At 32.5% G+C, this 19,514-nt stretch overlaps 1 protein-coding gene across 3 annotated transcripts in view; it reads left to right on the top strand.

Annotated features, from left to right (window-relative positions):
- LOC126888063 (atrial natriuretic peptide-converting enzyme) overlaps nt 1-15,001 on the top strand; it is a 331,414-nt gene extending 316,413 nt beyond the window's left edge. For all 3 annotated transcript variants that reach the window (XM_050656080.1, XM_050656081.1, XM_050656082.1), the window contains one exon: nt 9,399-15,001. In XM_050656080.1, coding sequence (XP_050512037.1) covers nt 9,399-9,584 — 186 coding nt within the window. In that variant the 3' untranslated portion in view covers nt 9,585-15,001. The remainder of the gene's footprint in view (nt 1-9,398) is intronic.
- Nucleotides 15,002-19,514: the final 4,513 nt, after the last annotated feature.

Raw genomic sequence — 19,514 nt, forward strand, 5'->3', positions numbered from 1 at the left:
TTTTGGTTTGATTTTGGATCCATATTTTGTGTAGAACTATTTTTTCTTCCGTTTAAAGTGACAATTGATTAATCTTTTATATTAGGTATAGCCCAGTCGGGATACCATTTGACCTTGCATTAGGAGCTGCCCCAAATTTTATTTTTCTAATCTTTATGGGGGGGGGGGTCAATAGTAGTATAAATTTAAAATCTCGACTTAATTTGACCGTTGCGTTGGCTGCCATCTTGATTTTAAACGAGAACTGTTTTTGCTCAATATCTCTGAAATTGTTTAAAATGCGATTTTCTATAATTTCGTTTATTATATTTTTTTTCGTGCGGTCCATATTTTGCGAGTCATAGGGAAAAACAGTGACAGTTAAAGCATAATTATTTATTTATTGAATTATCTCGTTTATTATTACTTTTACAACAAATTTTAACCCATATAAAAATAAAGAGAATTAAATTTTGTACAATTACGATCTTTCATTTTTTTGAAAAAATCAATATTTAAGGTAGTACCTATGCAGTAAAGGCGCGAGCGTAAGACCCGATTGATTTTAAAGCAATTGTTTTTGTTCAATATCTTCCCCATTTTCAACTTTTCGACAAAAAGTGTAAGTACTGAAATTGTTGCAATTACGATTTACTACAATTTTCCGAGAGAACCAGTGGCGGGTCTAAGAGGGGGGAATGGGAAAATTCCCCCAACGGGGTCCAAAATTTAAAAAAAAAATTGTTGAGATATTAAAATATGTTAGCTGACATGAAGCTTAGTTATCGACAGACAAATTCAACCAATAAAACCCGCTAGCTAATAAAATTAAATAAACTTAATGCATATAAGTTATTATTTATGTCTTTTATGTACTTAGTTTGGTTGGTGTTTCATTGGAAGTTTCAAAAATTGTATAAAATATAATTTTCTTTATTTTTGTTTATGTAAAATTATGTCGTAAAGTTAGTAATAAATGAGACAATTCAATAATTATGCTTCCCCTCCGCTTCCACTATTTTCCTCCCTAACTCGGAGAATGTTGATCGCATAAAAAATTGTGGAAAAGAAATTGTAGGAAATAACGTTTCCAACAATTTTAGTTCCTACTGTTTTTGTCGAAAAGTTGAAAATGGCGGAGATATTAAGCAACAACGGTTCTTCTTTAAAATCAATATGGCGGCTAATGCAACCGCGGAATTCAGTCGAGATTTTAAATTTACACTACTATTGATCTTCCCTAAAGGATAGAATTATCAAATTTAGGGCAGCTCGGAAAAAAGATTCAATTCAGTAATTATGCTCCCCTCACCACTTTTTATTATTTTCCCACTTAACTCGGAAAATATCAACAGCATGAAAAAAATTGTTAAAAAAATATTGTAGGAAATCATATTTGGAACAATTTACGTTGAAAATGGCGTAGATATTGAACAAAAACAATTGCTACAAAATCAATCAGGTCTTACGCTCGCGCCATTATCGCATACATACTACCTTAAATATTAACTTTAGCAAAAAAATTAAAGAAACTAAAATTGTGTATAATTCAATTCTCTCTATTTTTGTGTAGGAACATTTTTGTCGTAAAACTAACAATAAACGAGATAATTCAAGAATTATGCTCTATTTATTTATAACTGTCACTATTTTCCGCTTTAACTCGGAAAATATCGATGGCACGAAAAAATTGTAAAAATAGAAATGATAGAAAATTACATTTTCAACAATTTTGGTTGTTATACTTTTTGTCAAAAAGTTGAAAATGGCGGAGATATTGAGCAAAAACAGTTCTCGTTTAAAATCAAGATGGCGGCTAACGCAATGACGGAATTCAGTCGAGATTTTAAATTTACAATACTATTGACCCCCCGTAAAGATTAAAAAAATAAAATTTGGGGCAGCTCCTAATGCAAGGTTAGGCCTGTTATTCGTCTAACCCGACTGGACTAGTATACATGTTCCTTTTATATTCTCTATTTGCTATTTGATTTGTCAATTGGTGTAATACATTTTCATAATAGTCTAAGATACGATATAAGGTCGACCTTCACATATCTGTTTAATGGATAAAAATTATTGGATATATAAACAATTACAAAAAAACAAGGGTTGCCCGATCTAGTCTTGTTCTAACTATAATTAATTAATAATTAAAAAATGAAATTTTTTTATAATTAAAAAAATCGGCCCGGGAAGTTATTAGAGTTTTTAGATCATTCTAAACAAAAAAAGGTATTTTGTAATTTTTCTCCAAAGTTGATCGTTTTCTAGTTATAAACAATTGAAAACTGGAAAAAGCACGAAAGATGACGTTTTTCAAGGCTCAAAAACATAAGTATAAAATATTAAGGGGGAACGGCAGTTTTTGTATTTGACTCAGAGTTGGACCACCATCTCCAGATAGCTATTTCTGCATCCTATGCGTCATCGGGGAGCTACGCAATCATCACAACTCTGAATCAAAAATCAACAAGCCTGCCTTTTAAGGGAAATAACCGCGATGCAATAATTCCACCTTTAAGACGCAAAACAGCGACATCTTTCGGAAAAACAAGGAAGACGAAAAGACTCAGATACAAAGTTTACTGTAATAAAACAATTAAAAATAATTGGAATAAAACAATAAACAATATTTTAAATCTAAGACTTTTCGTCAAAAGCTTTCTGGTTGCATTCTAAATCTCCGGCTTGAAAAATTAATAAACACGGAGACGACGAATATAGAAGAAAGCAGAAAGGACAACGCAGGGCCCCCGTAACCGGGCGTGCAACGCGTGCGACGCACGCGGGCGTAGCCCCAAAAGTGCGCCAAAACAAAGGTTTGGCAAATAAGAAATATTTATTTTAACGAGATATTCATTTTTTATACAATTTTAATTTTACATTTTTAACGAACATCTGGAGAAATTTCAAAAATAAAAAAATACTGTGTTATTAGTGAAAAAATAATTAAAATCTTATTTTATATTTGGTGTTAATTATTTACTATTTTTTAAAAGAGTATAATATCGGAATACCTATTTTGCAGTACTTATTCGTAAATAGTACAAATTTGTTTACAGGTCAAAACTTGTTGGGTTGTAATATTCTGTCCAGATTTGAAACTTACGTGGATTTTTGAAATTAAAATAATTTCATAAAAATTTGGCATTGAGGTTTTTTGAGACGAGGAATTCAAATTTTGAAAAATAAATTTTGACGGTGGATATGATGGATTTTGGGTTAAATAGATTTTTTAATAATTTAATAGAAACACCCAATGTGATAAATAATACATGTTATAAAAAGGCAAAGATTGTAATATAAAAATAATATGTACCTTATATTTATTTCTAAATTACCGTTTTGAAGTACCTATGCATTTTATATAACACCAGCAGCAAAAAGCTCATTTTGGCGCCCACCAAGTAGGGGCGTCCGCCTGCAGTGCATCACTTGCAGGCCCGTTATCGCCGGCCCTGTGTGGCACAATGGTAACAGAGCCGACCTTTGGATCCAAGGGTTCTAAGTTGTCAATCCCAGCTGAGTATAAAATGTTTTCTGTATTAAAAATCAGTTAATAAAAATAATTTCTATCCTTGTGGGATAGGTGAAGGGAGTGCAGACGTTCGGATCCAATTTGCGTCTCTTTTGTAAAGACAATGAAGTCGACTTTACTCAAGTAACAAGACATTTACTTAACACACACACTAAACATAACACTATAATCTGAATGTGAAATCAACTGTACCATGCCAATGGCCAAAAAAATTACGGAGATGAAAATGTTGTTGAAGGAATAATTGCCCAAGCGGGAAAACTGGCAGCTGATGAACAAGGTTTCCTTCGTTAAATATCGTGAGACGAAAATATAAACCGAAATTTTTCGATTATGAACATAGAAAAGAGACATTTAATGATCCAAAAACCGCGTTTAAAATATTATTTTTTTTTAGAATAATTGGTCAAATTCATTAAATAGTAGATTTGATACAATGTCTTATAATATAATAATGTTTTTAGTTTTTTCAGTGATATTTTTACATTAAGTGACCATTGACCATGATATTTTAAAACATTGTCTTGCTCTTCAACAAAAATTGATCAAGTAAAGATTGATGCAACTGATCTATTTAGCGAGATAAAAGCTTTATAATTAGGTTCTTTAATTGCTTAACTTATCAGATCCACTTGATATTCTTCAATATATATTTGAAAATAATCTAACTTCATCTTTACCAAATAGCACTGTTTCATGAGGAATCATCCTCACTTTACCGGTGTCTGTTGCTTCTGGTGAGAGATCATTTTCAAAATTAAAGTTAATTAAAAATTGTTTGAGCTGTACTATGGTACAGGAAAGATTATCTGGTTTGGTAATATTAACAATCGAGCAAGAGCTCGTCAATAAAATTGACTTTAAAAATATTATAAAAGAATTTGCTGCCATCAAATTTAGAAAAACACCCATTTAATTCAATTTAGATTTAAGGGCGTTGGAGCAAAATTTCGCGCCGTGTTTTAATAAATGCATTATTTTTTTTTTCGAATCCTGAGAAAACTAATATATAAGAAATTTTTGAAAAATCTAAACGCAGAATGAAAGAGGGCCGAAAGTCCTTGAAAACTTCTATATTGTTTATTTTAATAAGTTACAGGAGTGAAAAAAAAAGAGAAAATTTAGTGTAATTTTTAATTTCAGATATCTCATTCAAAAGTACTTTTTGGTGATTCTCAGGGACTTACGGCCCTCGGTAATAATGTAATCTTTCATTCTGCGTTTAAATTTTTCAAAAATACTTATTAGTTTTTTTTAGGATTCGGGAAAAATTAATGCATTTAAAACACATTGGCCCGAAATTTTACGCCTACGTCCTTCATTAATATACATATTAACGTTTTATTTGTTTTTTGCCATTATCAGTAAATTAGTTACAAGAAAAATAAAATTTGAGTTCTTGCAATTTCTGTTTTTTTATTACGAGTAAAAAATAAAAAATTATAGATTTATTTCATAATTGTGGATATAGGTAGATTTAAAGGGCGCCAAAATATATCCAGCACGCGGGCGCCGCTCAACCTTGCGGGGGCCCTGGGACAACGGTCACGTATCTACTATCTTTTTGTCTAGGAAAAGTGCCGAAAGACAGTTTCGAGTACTCAAAAATCTGAGTAAAGAAGAACAAGGAAATCGTTGTTCTTCTTTACTCAGATTTTTGTGTACTCGAAACTATCTTTTGGCTCTTTTATACATAATTAATTATAGGTAGAACCAGGGCTGATTTACCCATTAGGCAATATAGGCAATTGCCTAGGGCGGCACATTATGAGAGGGCGGCACAAATAATGTACAAAAATTATTTTTATATAAAAATTATGGATCTGGGTTCTGTCATTAAAGAGTATGAAGCTCTTTCAAATTAAAAAGATAAAGTTTTTCAATCCTAATAGCAACATTAATGATATTGAAAAATATTAAAAATATTACTAAAAGATTTTTAAATTGAAAACTTATTGGTACATTTGCCTGGTGACACCTCCAAGGCTTCTACAATTTGCAAACCAAATGGATGCTGCAGTGAAGACAAAAGGGAAGGAATTCTACATTATGCAATTCACAACCCTCGTCTGCAGCTTGGTAAAGTTCCAACGGAAAATGCACCTAGTTACTCCACGGAGTAATACTACTATAAAATAAAAATGTATAGGTACCATTTTTATTCAGCTGCAATGCGAAGCCAAAAATGTTTTAATTTTTACTTAGATTAGAGAGCGCAACCAGCACTCTTATCGACGATTTCACCTCTTGTTAGAGGCTCTTCAGAGAATCCATAGGTTGCTTTCTCAGAGAATCTAGTTGCATGTAATCTAAATAAAAATTAAAACATTTTTGGCTTCGCATTGCAGCTGAATAAAAATGGTATACATTTTTATCTCTTTCGAATTACTTTACCGCAAGGAAGCCAAAAAATTCTGCCCAAATAAAACATATAAAGAAATAAGAAAGAGAACAAAAAAAATTCAATTTGACAAGGGGGGCGATGATGAACTAAACTTTACAGCTAGTGATGAGATGAAAATCCACACATTCTATATTATAATCGACACTCTGATAAGAACGTCTGAATAGACCTCTGAATAGACGTCTGGAATCTTATCGACTTATTTATCAACGTTTTCATGTTATTAATAGATTTGCCAAAATTAAGCAATGAAGAAATTATTAAAGAAGCTGAAAATCCGGTACAAAATAAAGACGACCAAGATGCATCATTCATGCATGAATGCATTCGGAATGCATTTGGATACCACAATAAAATCACCAATTGACATATCTTAATCTTAATATTTAAAGAGAGTAAGTGCAGTCACTGAAGGTGGATATGAGCTATTACCTCCGATTTCGTTGAACCTCCATCGATTTGCATGAAAATTGGTGAGTAGTTATAGGATATCTCAAGGAACAAAGGTGATATGGTGTCAACTTGCGCTTTTACCCTGGGGGTGGATGCCACCCCTTCTCGGGAGTGAAAATTATTTGATTAAAAATATCCCCAAAATTTGATAGAGGGACAAATTCTAAGCAAAATTTGTTACATAAAGGTATTAAAATAAATCAAAACTTTTTGAGTTATCAAAGATCAAAGATTTTAATTTTTTTTGAGAAAAATGCGTTTTTAACCGATTTTTTATAAATAACTCAAAAACTATATAAGATTTTACAAAAAGGTGATTCCTACCAAAATTGAATCTAATAAGAAATGAAATAAACTCCTTACTGAAAAGACCTTTTAATGTTAACTAAAAGTGAGTTATAGGTAATTAAATGTATATTTTTTTTCGGCGAGTACCCAAATCTAAGTATTCAAGCTTAAATAACGGGAAAATAATGTATTTTATAACATAATCTTATTAAACATTAATTTGTCAAAGTACCTACTTAGAAATATCTATCAAATGAGCCCCCCAACAAGTTGATAGCATTAAAATTTATGCACCAAATATTTTTCAAAATTTATCTTTTAAGAATTTTTCCAAAAAAGTTTTTGTTTTTTTTTAATAACTCCGTTAATTTTTACGATATCAGGTTTGCCTTAACACCATTTGAAAGTTAATTTTATTGACTATTTAACCACATTAAATTTAATCTTTTAAACCCCTTACTTTTTAAAAAATAAAAGGTTAAATGGCCCCGGTTACATGCTTCTCGCAGCAAAATTTAAGCTTTAAACGTTTCTATCTCGTTATTTTTTACCCTATAGTTATATACCCTATAGTTTTATATAATATAAAGTTAAAATATTTGATACAGAGAAAACTAAAATTTGATTATACATATATCACTTTTTACGTATATTGAGTATTTTTGGAGTTATTATCAAAAATTTTAAAAATTCTGATTTTTTTAAATTATATCTTTGTTTAATATGCATTCTAAACCAAATTTGTCTCTCTATCGATTTATGGAATTATTAAAAAAATAATAATTTTCATCCTCGAGAAGGGGTGGCATTCACCACCACGATAAAAGCTCAAGTTGTCATCATATCTTCTTTGTTCCTTAAGGTATCCTCTAACTACTCACTAATTTTCATGAAAATTGATGGAGGTTCAACGATATCGGAGGTGAAAACCTTCAGTGACTGCACTAAGCGGATTGAAAGATATTTTTCCTAATTTTGACATTGCTTTGCACATTTACTTGTGCATCCCAGGTGCCAACATGTGTGCTGAAAGGTCATTTTCGAAAATGTCAAGCATTAAAAATAATTTCTCATCAAGTATGACGCAAGAACGTGCAATTTGTCGATTTTGTCAAGAAAAATTTTTTTTGAAAAGTCTTTTTTGAAAAGAAGTCTCTGCATGATGTGATCGAACTGGAATGCCAATTTTTTCTGTTATAGGTATATACACGTCGTAGTTTAAATCCATTTTTAGTGTTTTTGCAAATTTCTGCAATTTTTATGATTGAAGGGCAGCTACTAGAGAATTTGCCTAGGGCGTCAATTGACCTAAACGCGTCCCTGGTTAGAACAAGATTAGAACGGGCAACCCGCAACCCTTGTTCTTTGTTATTGTTAACATGCTAAATTACATATTCAATAATTTTTATCCATTAAACAGATAAGTTGCGCTGTCTCGGCCAGACAGTAATCTTTTTGGCCAAGAAACGCATAAGCGCCCAATACTCCACAAGGAGGGATCGAGGGAACGAGAGAGAGAGAGAGAGAGAGAGAGAGAGAGAGAGAGAGAGAGAGAGAGAGAGAGAGAGAGAGAGAGAGAGAGAGAGAGAGAGAGAGAGAAAGAGAAAGAGAGAGAGAAAGAGAGAGAGAAAGAGAGAGAGAGGGAGAGAGAGAGAGAGAGAGAGAGAAACAGATAGGTGAAGGTCGACCGTATATCCGATCCTTTTACTATACGTTTTTAAACCCCTAAATTAAGATTAACTCTATGTTGATATAATATTTATCGGTCTTTTAATGTACTACATTTAAAAATATAACTTATCAGTTAATTGATTATAATAATATGGTAGATATCACATTTTTTTAAATAGGACTACTTTAGGAGTAATACACGTGAGGAACATATTATATATTTTAAACATACAGTATGGTGTAAATGAAAGGAATAAATTCGTTATTTCATAAACCGGCGACTTTAAGGAAAATCCCGAAAAAGGTCGATTTTTATTTTTAAATTATGATATTTTGGCATATATGTCATACTAGTTACGTCATCCATCTGGGCGTGATGACGTAATCGATGATTTTTTAAGGGGAATAGGGGTCGTGTGCTAGCTCATTTGAAAGACTATTCAATTATTTATTCAGTAATATAAACATTTACATAATTATTTATAAAGGGTGCTAAAAAAAATTTAATGAAATTATTTGACAAAAAAAAAGAAGAATGTACGTATTTTATTTAATTCAAAATTCATTTTACTGTTGCCCGAAAACAGAAAAAAATGATTATTTCTCAAATAAACATTCCTTTTCGATTAAATTCAATGTCCAACCAGCCACCTGCCTCTTGGAGGTTTGAACAATAATAAACATTTTTTTTTCTGATTTCTGACAGCAGTAAAATGTGTTTTGAATTAAAGAAATTACATACATTCTTCTTTTTTTTTGGCAAATTATTTAAAAATACTTAATGACACGCTGTATAATTAATAAGGTAAATGTTAATATTTGAATAACCTTTCAAATCAGCTAGCACACGACCCCTATCCTTGTTTTAAAAAATCATCGATTACGTCATCACGCCCAGATGGATGACATCAGTAGTATGACATATATGCCAAAATATCATAATTTAAAAATAAAAATCGACCGGTTTTGGGATTTTTCCTTAAAGTCACCGGTTTACGAAATAGCGAATTTATTCCTTTCATTTTACCATACCACATGTATATTAAATAATTTAATTTTTAGGAGGAAGAATTTGCTGGAAGCCCCATGATATGCCAGTACAAAAAAGATGAGAGATGGTTTTTAACAGGAATCACTAATTGGAGAATAGCTTGTGCCAAAAATGGTTCAGAACGTCCTAGACTATACGATAAAATATCCTCAAACGTGAAATGGATCAAAGACAGTATGAACAATGACGAAAGATGAAATAAAACAATAAAATAGTGATATAAACGGACAAATTGTCGGGCAAATAAACATTGTTTTAATTCTGAAAGTTTTCTTCGGAAGACCAGTTTTGTGATTTGTAGTTTGAGTTGTGCCAATAAGGGAACTGATTTTAAGGAGATAATACATGTCAAGTTAAATAAAAATCATCAATAATTTTGCGCTAAGTAAGAGAATTGTTTTGTTAATTTCTTAGAATCATCTCTAACCCTTTGCTTGTTAAAGTGCACTGCCTTACTATTATTATTTTCTCGATATTTTCGTAAGGAAATATAAAAAAATGTTTAAATATTGGAAAACAAATAGGTTAAGGTATTTGTGAGATCTATACCTATAATGACAACACCTGTAACAAAGTGCTAAGAGAGTATTTTCATATTACCAAAAGCCAGCAATACATCTAGAACAACAAAAATTCGAATATACGAAATGACAATAAGACCTCTAGTTAAACAATGACCAAAGAAGAGAGAGATAATGAAGAGTACTGCGAAAGCACTTAGAAAAAAAAAACGAACCAAGAAATAAAATAAATGACCAGAGACAGAGATCTTTAGAGACGAATAATACACGACACCGCGATGACCATCACACTCCCTCTGGAGGGGCAGGACTGAAGAGAGAGATATTCTTCTTCGTCTTAGCCTTCTATCGTTCATTTTTGGACATAGGCCTCTTCAAACTCCTTCAATCAACCCCTTCCTGAGCTACATACTTCCAATTTGTTCCGTCTATTCTTTTTATATCATCTACCCATCTCATGTGGTCGTCTTGTTGGTCGTTTATCTTTGGAAGGTCTCCAGTGTTGTATTGTGGCATTCCAACGTTGGTATTTTTGTCTATCAGTGTGGTCTCCAAGCTCAATTTCAGTTTGACAATTTTTGCTGTCACACCTTCGAGATTTGTTTTTTGATCTGACCCAGTCGTTCCTTTTTTTTCTGACAGCCGTATACCTAACATTGCTTCTTCCATGAAGATGGGAGACCAAAAATTATACAAAACATACGCACAAAAAGAGCGATGTGTGTAAAGTATAAGGGAGAGTCGGCTATTGGTGCGCACCTAAGGTTAATTCAGAATATTTCTCAAACTTGAAACATTTCAATTTCCAACTTTTTTGAAGATATACTTCAAAGGCATAGGTATATTGATAGGGACCGCATTAAATGAATGGTTGAACAGTAGAACAGTGAGAGGCGAAATTTCCATTAGTGTAACGCGCACAATTACCCGGCCTATACGGCTAATGGTGCGCATATGTCGGATAACTTTGCACAATAATAGAACTTAAAAATAACCTTCGAATATGTAGTTTATTGAACATAAATATTAAAGGGACAAACAAATATACAGAAAATATCAGAACCAAGTTACAGATATGTTAAAAGATCTAAGCATCGCAGAAGTCCCAAATGTATCCTTCTGGACTATCATCTCGTGTACATACATATATGACGCAGTCACAAATCGTAAAGAGATGCCTTTATTTACCTTGCCGGCTAATGGTGCGCAATGCGCACCTTTAGACGATCTTACACTTCACTACATAACACAAAATTGGAGAAAAACAAAAAAGAATCGAGCAAAAGTAACTACACCAGGGTCTAAAATGGCAAATAAATAAAATGTATGTGTACTTTTTAAACTGTATTTCTGTCAAGAAAAAAATAATCGCTTATTTTCTCAGACATAAAAATAATATCATACCACGCAAAAACATGTAAATGATAACTGCCAACCGGTAAAGTATCTACCAACGTTCGTTTTTGTAAGATACATCTGGTAGTTGCTAATAGATGGCCCTACAATAAAGTTTTTGCAATTTTATTAAATAGGGGATTAGAAACATTGATGCGCACAATTATCCGACGCGCATCATTAGCCGACTCTCCCCTAAGAGCCTCCCCTACTTGTAAGAGCTCGCAACAACCAAACAAGTGGGTAAGACTAAGACTACTAACAATATAATATTAAGAAATATTGACTATCATTAACAGAGGCTCTCAAGTTATATACCATTAGTTGTAGTTGTAAGTTAAGCCTTGTTTGAAGCCACATACTAGTAATTATATAATGGTAATTCTTTAGAAGTGACATTTCTCAAGTATTTTCGTCATTTAGAGTGGAGTATGCCTTGAGATCTGTCAACTGATACGAATCAGTATTGAAATTTTCGATGCATCTGGGAAGAGGATTTTATAGTTAGCACTGTTTAGGCACGATCTGAGACATATTCTGTTTAGATGCATACTCTATTACCTATTTAAAATAATTGTTAATCGCAACTATTATTAATGTTAATAGCAACCAAGATGTTCTACAACCGTCGACTTTTCACACTTACCAAGACTGCCTTTCCTCTTGTGTTCATTCAAACGAATCAAGAAATACATAGAGTATTCACACTATGTTTTGTGTTGTTCTTATGTACATGTAACGAGAACTATAGGGGAACAGACATGGTAAATTCCGTTAGACAACAATTATTTAGAAGCCTTGGCCAATCTTAGACTTTCTTGTACCGTCTTCGTTGGTTTGAAGATAGACACGGTTTGCTTAGATTTCGCCAATTCGACCTGGGAAATTTTTAAAAACACTGTGTACACAATGGTTTATATGCCAGTTAGATGGCTTCTCAGTTTTTTCATAAGCGTAACCGGGGGGGTGGTTTTGGGGGTTATAACACCCCCCTTTTGGATGTACTTTGAGTGCTATAGGCTTAACACCATTATTATTCCATAACCCCCAGAGACCTTCAAGTAGATGTAACCCCCCCTTAGGATCATTCTGGTTACAGCTCTAGTTTTCTTCCTAAAAAATTTTGCCACAACCTTGCTCAAAGGATTTTTCATTGTCATCAGATGGAAAAGTCATAACTTTTCATCATAACATTTTCAGAGAATTATTGACCTAATATCTCACGATAGTAAACAGTGAAAACGACCCATAAACTAACTACCATATCATCTCTTTTTAGCGCGATATTCTGATTTTTCGATATTCTGACATAAGTGACATAATTATCAGATTGGCAAATGAATGGTTTTAGTAACATTGATTGATATTTTGCTGTATTCTATATAGTAGGCGTTAGGCGTTAATATTGAAGCTTACAGGAACATCTCCTTCTCAATTTTGGGAAGGCCCTACAGTACCGGTGGTAATACTTCTGCCTTTCATTTTCTGGAAAGTGTACATATCCAGTAGGTTTTTAATTTTGTTCCTATAATTTATCATCCTCTGTTTATAGTCCGACAGTTAGGTTTAGGTTCCCACTATAAGCAGGTAAAATGAAAATATTCTTGTCATCGCCAACTCATGAGATTGATTTTAGGTGATTTGGCTCATCCCAATTCTCTCTCTCTCTCTCTCTCTCTCTCTCTCTCTCTCTCTCTCTCTCTCTCTCTCTCTCTCTCGTTTATTTTGTTGCTCGGGGGTTTTTGGGATCGCTGAAAAGGAATTTGATGTCGTAAGTGATCTCTGGTGCCCAGGGTACCTATTGTTTACCTCGTCTTGTGGAGTTTTCGGCAAATTCATTAAAAAATTAGTCAAAAATCATTACTCGAGGGGTTTTTGGGGTCGCTAATGATGAATATAATATCGGAAGTGATCTCCGGAGTACCCTGGTAGTACCCAGGGTACCTACTGTTTACCTCGGCCTGTGGAGTTTTCTCGTCACATTAATTAAAAAATTAGTCAAAAATCATTACTTGGGGAGTTTTTGGGGTCGCTGACGACGAATATGACATCGAAAGTGATTTTCGGAGTACCTGGTACCCAAGGTACCTACTGTTTACCTCGTCTTCTGGAGTTTTCGGAAATTTCATTAAAAATTAGTCAAAATTCATTACTTGGGAGGTTTTTGGCGTCTCTGACGACGAAGATGATATCGGAAGTGATCTCCGGAGTACCTGGTGCCCAGGGTGCCTACGTCGTCTTCTGGAGTTTAGATAAATTCATTAAAAAATTAGTCAAAAAGCATTACTCGAGGGGTTTTGGGGTCTCTGAAGACGAATATGACATCGGAAGTGGTCTCCGGGGTACCTGGTGTCCAGGGTACCTACTGTTTATGTCGTGACTAATGATTTTTGACTAATTATTTAATGAATATGCCAAAAACTCCAGAAGACGAGATAAACAGTAGGTACCCTGGGTACCAGGTACTCCGGAGATCACTTCAAATTTCATATTCGTCGTCAGCGACCCCAAAGACACCCCGAGTAATGATTTTTGACTAATGGTTTAATGAATTTGCCGCAAATTCCACAACACGAGGTAAGCAGTAGGTACCCTGGGCACCAGGTACTCCGGACATCACTTACTAAGTCATATTCTTTCTCAGCTACCCCAAAAACCCCGAGTAACAAAATTGAACTCATTTCCGCCGATAATTGACGAGTTCTGAATTTTTTCTATTGTCTGTTTGAGATGCCCTTTAGGAATGCATGTTTTGTACGCAGTTTTTCAACATTATCTCATGGCTAGGGGTCACAAAGTTTTCTGACGCATTCATGAATCGAATGCAAAAAGAATTACTAAGATCCGTCTTGTCGTATTTTTTTTTCGGAGGTAGGGCCGATTTTAGTACTTTATTGCTTCGCCTAAAATTATTCTTGTGATACTGTTCATTTTAATATTTTAAACACTTTTCATGAAACAGTAGATTCGTCGGTACTTTACAGTACACGACATATTTCTTAAAATTTTCAAAACTGATTTACTACTTACAAAAAACCACCTTATAATAGATATTGATCAAATAAGTATACAAAATTATTGATGACCAAATTTAATTGATGTTATTTTTGCTGTTGTAAAGATATTCGAAAATAAATGCTGTATTATAAGTAGGTAACTGTATTATGAAAAGGATTCATGTATTTTTATCTTTTAAGATAATTTTAATTGTATATATTTTTAAAACGACTTGTGACTGATAATCTACATTCTATTGCAAATAATATTAGCACTATTTTAATTTCCAGGAAATTGACTAACGCATTTATTTGTTAATTAGAGTTGTCGGAATTCCAAAGCTGCATAGAATAAAAATATGATTTTTATTAGTTTTGGATATAACAATAAAGTTCACTTCTTGCAACCTGAGTTAATTTATTAGCAGTAGGTTTATCCAACACAATATTACTCAATAATGACAAAATTTGTTTGTTGGTATTCTCATTTTTTTTATTACATTTCCTAGAATAATATATTATACTTACTTAGGGCAAGAAGTAATAGGGACTTAAATTAAAATATAACATCATCCTCAAAAGAAATTTGAGAAAAACAGTCAGACTATATTGTTACCAAGAGGGAAATATATTTCACACGAATTTAACAAACTGTATATTTTATCTTGTTAATTATTTAAAATAAAGGATTGTTTGTTTCTTCTTGCTGTCTAAAAATTTAATTCAATGCCTTAGTACTTACGAAATAAAGACGAAATACCAATATTATTACATTGCGTAGGAAAGTATAAATAAATATGTGTATATTATACGTAGGTATACCGAAAAAAGTAGCCTCTAGGTGGTGAGATATGGGTAACAATTAGCGGTGCTACTGTAGTGTGCGGTCTACCATCGCGTTAGAAGAAGAAGAATTATTATTACCTATTTGAATTTTACAAATAATCCTTTGTCATATATCTCTGTTTACTATTTTAGTTGTGAGTAAACCTATTTTATAGCTTACTCCCAATTAAAATAATAAATGATATGACAAAGTATTAGTTTGTAGAATTAAGATTATGGTATAGTTTAGTCACACAGGTAGGAGGTAGGTATACAGTGCCAACAAAAAAATCTTCACAAAGTGAATAAGGCTCATAAATCACAAGAGTTATTGTTTTAATTTTGCAACACCTACTACAGTTGAGTCCGCGAGTCTTTACCCGTGCGTCATCATTTAAAGCATACGAAATAAGTCGTAAATCTATTTCACGCAACAACAAGTGACAGAAAGTGGTTACTGTACCGATTACGGGTTTTACTATAAAATTTGACGTTATCAAATATATAGAATGTCAAATGTAAGTTTTGCTTCACAATTTTTGTGCAGAATTACAGCTACATTTGAAGTAGCTTAATGAATTCTTTTATTATTATTGATTAATAAATAAATAAACATTTCATAAAAAAAATTCAATAACATATTTTCTTTTTGTTATTTTATTCACTTTGACGAAAACCTAAACACAGTCATTTTCTTTACTGTGTGAATGACGTTATTAGCTTTGTATGTTTTAAATATTATTTGCCAAAATAAATTTACTTACCTTAAAATTTCAAAGCCCAATATAAAATTAGTTGTGAAAACAACTGTTTGTGTAATATAAAGAAACTTCAAAACTCAAAAATTCGACAACAACCGCAAAAAATGCAACTGACTGACAGCCACAAAAGTAAACAAAGCAGAAACGTCAAACAAATTGTGCTTAAAATATGAAAACATACCGAATCGTCTTTTTTGTTCCTATCTCTTTTCAATGCACTGAGTCTAGATGGTTCATAAAAATAACACGTGTTTTTACTTAATAACAAACGGCAGCTGGTTTGTCATGAGTTCCATGCGTGGAAGAGAATCATGCTAGATAAAAAGTATAGTATTTTTACTACAAAAACGTTATTACGTAGGTCAAAATTTTTGACGTAAGAGAACTGTCAAAACATTAGAATGTGACTTTTCATATTGCCGTGTTTATAATAAACATAGCAATAATGAAAAGTCACATTCTAATGTTTTGACAGTTCTCTTACGTCAAAAATTTTGACCTACGTAATAACGTTTTTGTAGTAAAAATACTATATGTGTTTTATCTCGCCAGGTATTAATGACGCACGGGTAAAGACTCGCGGACTCAACTGTACATATTTATTTAGTCATATTAATTTACTAGACTATTACTAAAGTTAATAACAAAAATTTTAGCTACCTTTGAGCTTCACATTACAAAATTAGTTAGAATGTTACAGGGTGTTCGATGACACAGTGGCAGACCTAACTTATGTTTTTTTTTTAAATAGAACACCCTATATTTTATTTTAAATTAAAAATCCTGTTAACTTCTCCATCACAAAAATATATAGGTTTGTAATGTTATACGGGGTATTTACAAAGTTATAACCAATTTTTTATGAAAATCGTAACAAGTCCAACTCTTTGTATAAATAAAAATAAGCACAACAGCAATGTTTTATTAATGCCATATTTTTTTATTTATTGTCAAAATTTTTAAGAATTATTACAAATACAGGGTGAGTCAAAACGCAAGTACATTATTTTCTCAGTAATGTTAAATGGAACACCCTGTATTTTATATCATTATTGAAAAGTAACATTAACGTACTTTAATTTTTATATAACATTCCCTATGCCCAAATTTATTACTTTTCGAGATATTTTCATTTTTCAGAGCAAATTATTTTAGGTGTTTAAATTTTTCTAAATTTTAAGTAAGCCATGACTAAATTGGCAATTGAAGATTACCGATTATCAATCAGGTAATCAATGTAACACTGTAGCAAATAAAGAAATAAAAATAATTTATTAGTAATACATTTTACAAACAAAAACACAACCACTACATGCAACATTTTTGAAACAATTAAAAAATATCTTTTTATGTAAATGCAACAAATAAACAAAGAAAATTGGTAACAAATTTTACAAAAAAACACACAAACACAAAATACAATATTTTGTGAAGACAATTAAACACTACTTTTTTATGTAAATGTAACAATGTAACAAATAAAGAACGAAACATAATTTATCAGTAATACATTTTGCAAAAAAACAAGTTTGAAAAAATTAGAAGCTACTTTTAATAAAATATTTTTAATATATAATTACATAAGGTGTTCAAAATTATCTCCTAACACATTTATGTACGCCTAAAAACGATCATTGAATGAGCTACTTACTCTACGGAGCATTTGTAAATTAACACATCGAAATACACTTTGTATTCTATTTTTCATCTCATCCCTTGATGTTGGAGGTATTTTATAAACTTCATTATTAACGTAACCCCAAAAAAATCAGTCCAGTTTATTAAATTCTGGTGATTTGGGTGGCCACGCTACTGGTCCATTGAAAACTTAAAATATCTCGAAAACTAATAAATTTAGAGGAGAGACCGGCCCTGGCAAGGTATGGTGAAGCTGTACCGATATTGTACTCCTAGTTTTTACTAAAAACAAGTGGTATTATTAAATAGTTTTTTAAAATTAAAGTGTTTATCTACTAGATACTACTACGTAAGTCATCTATACGTAATTATTACTTTATTATTGTGAAAAGAAAACGTCAAATAATAAATATACACCATCGTTCAATCATTTTGTGAGGTTAGCTAGCATGCGGTTGGTTTGTCACTTACCAGAGCCGGACTGAAGCTTTCGCCACCGCAGCTAAAATGACTTCACACAATGTAAACACACCTTCCGATCTAACCAGTCCAGTAAATCAACGTTCGAATATCACAAACAGTTATGCATCAGCCGCTTCAAACTCTTTTCCGAGTAAGACCCAAGCAATTGTATTTAGTTGTATCGATAATGCTAAACTGCAGGATTATTTAATTCCGTTGGGCACAATAATCAACCCAAAAAATATTATTTTTTCATCTAGATTATCTCATAATAGAATCTGCATGTATTTGGCAAACAAAACCGTAGTAGATAATTTCATGCAACAACATGGCTCTATAGAAGTACTCGGCGAAATTGTAACAGCACGGAGACTTGTCTCTCTAGCAGAAAGACTAGTCTTGTCTGGTGTCTGCCCGTCAATTCCTCATCAAGTATTAGTTGAAGAATTACAGAATATTGGTTTAAAGCTTATTTCCCCAATAACATTTCTGAAAATTAGCTCAACTCTTCCCGAATATAGTCACATATTGAGCTTTCGGAGGCAAGTTTATGTAAGCCCTATAACATCACCAATTCCAGATTCTATTCTAATAAATTTCGACCAAACACCTTACCGCATATTTTGTCACAAGGTACACTCACCTGCTTTATTTGCAAAAATACAGGACACATATCATCCCAATGCAATAACAGTTCAGTAACGGAATCAACTCATATTGATTCAAACAATGAAGTACCAAATCAAACAGATCCAACAAGTATATTACACAAGTTACCAAACACTCAGCAGTCATCAAGTTATGCATTATCAAATCCGAGCATATCACCTACACCTACAAATCTCCATGACCAAGAAATTACTAATACTCCTACTCATAGCAACACTTTCAGTCATCCACATTCAGCGGCAATACCGTTTTCACAAACTCCTAAAGCAATATCCTCCAATCTATCAGCACCTCTTCCATTAGATACAACTGCAGAAAACTCCAATAAAACTGATACATCACCACAATTTTCCGAAACAACCATTTCAACCAATCTTACAATCAAAACTTCAAGCTCGACTTCTGTCATTACCAATGAGTCTGCTCCAGTACTTCCAAAGGTAATAAAGCCACAACAGCTAAGTGAAAACTCTAATAGCACTTGCGAAAACGCAAGTTCTTCCATAAAACGCAGTATTGGTGAGATCCATACTCCTCCTTCAGACTCAGCAATTTCATCACAAAATCTGTTTGCAAAACCCAAATCTTCTAAACCAAAAAAACCGCGCTCATCTAAAGTCCCATCTACACGGGAAACTCTTGAAAATTTTATTGATAATCATACCCCACCATTCGTTTTAAATTGCCACCAATTGTCCTTACTGATTGATAATGTCCAAGGCTCCCCCGACACTATTAGCGTCGTTAAAGAATTTACAACTGATATGCCTGGTTTACTCTATCTTTTACAAAGCAGCTATCAATATGCAAATGATAGATCTACAAAAACTAAGTTTACAAAACTTCAAAAGAAACTTCTT

This window comes from Diabrotica virgifera, chromosome 7 (assembly GCF_917563875.1).
Source record: "Diabrotica virgifera virgifera chromosome 7, PGI_DIABVI_V3a".
NCBI classification, from domain to species: Eukaryota; Metazoa; Arthropoda; class Insecta; order Coleoptera; family Chrysomelidae; genus Diabrotica; species Diabrotica virgifera.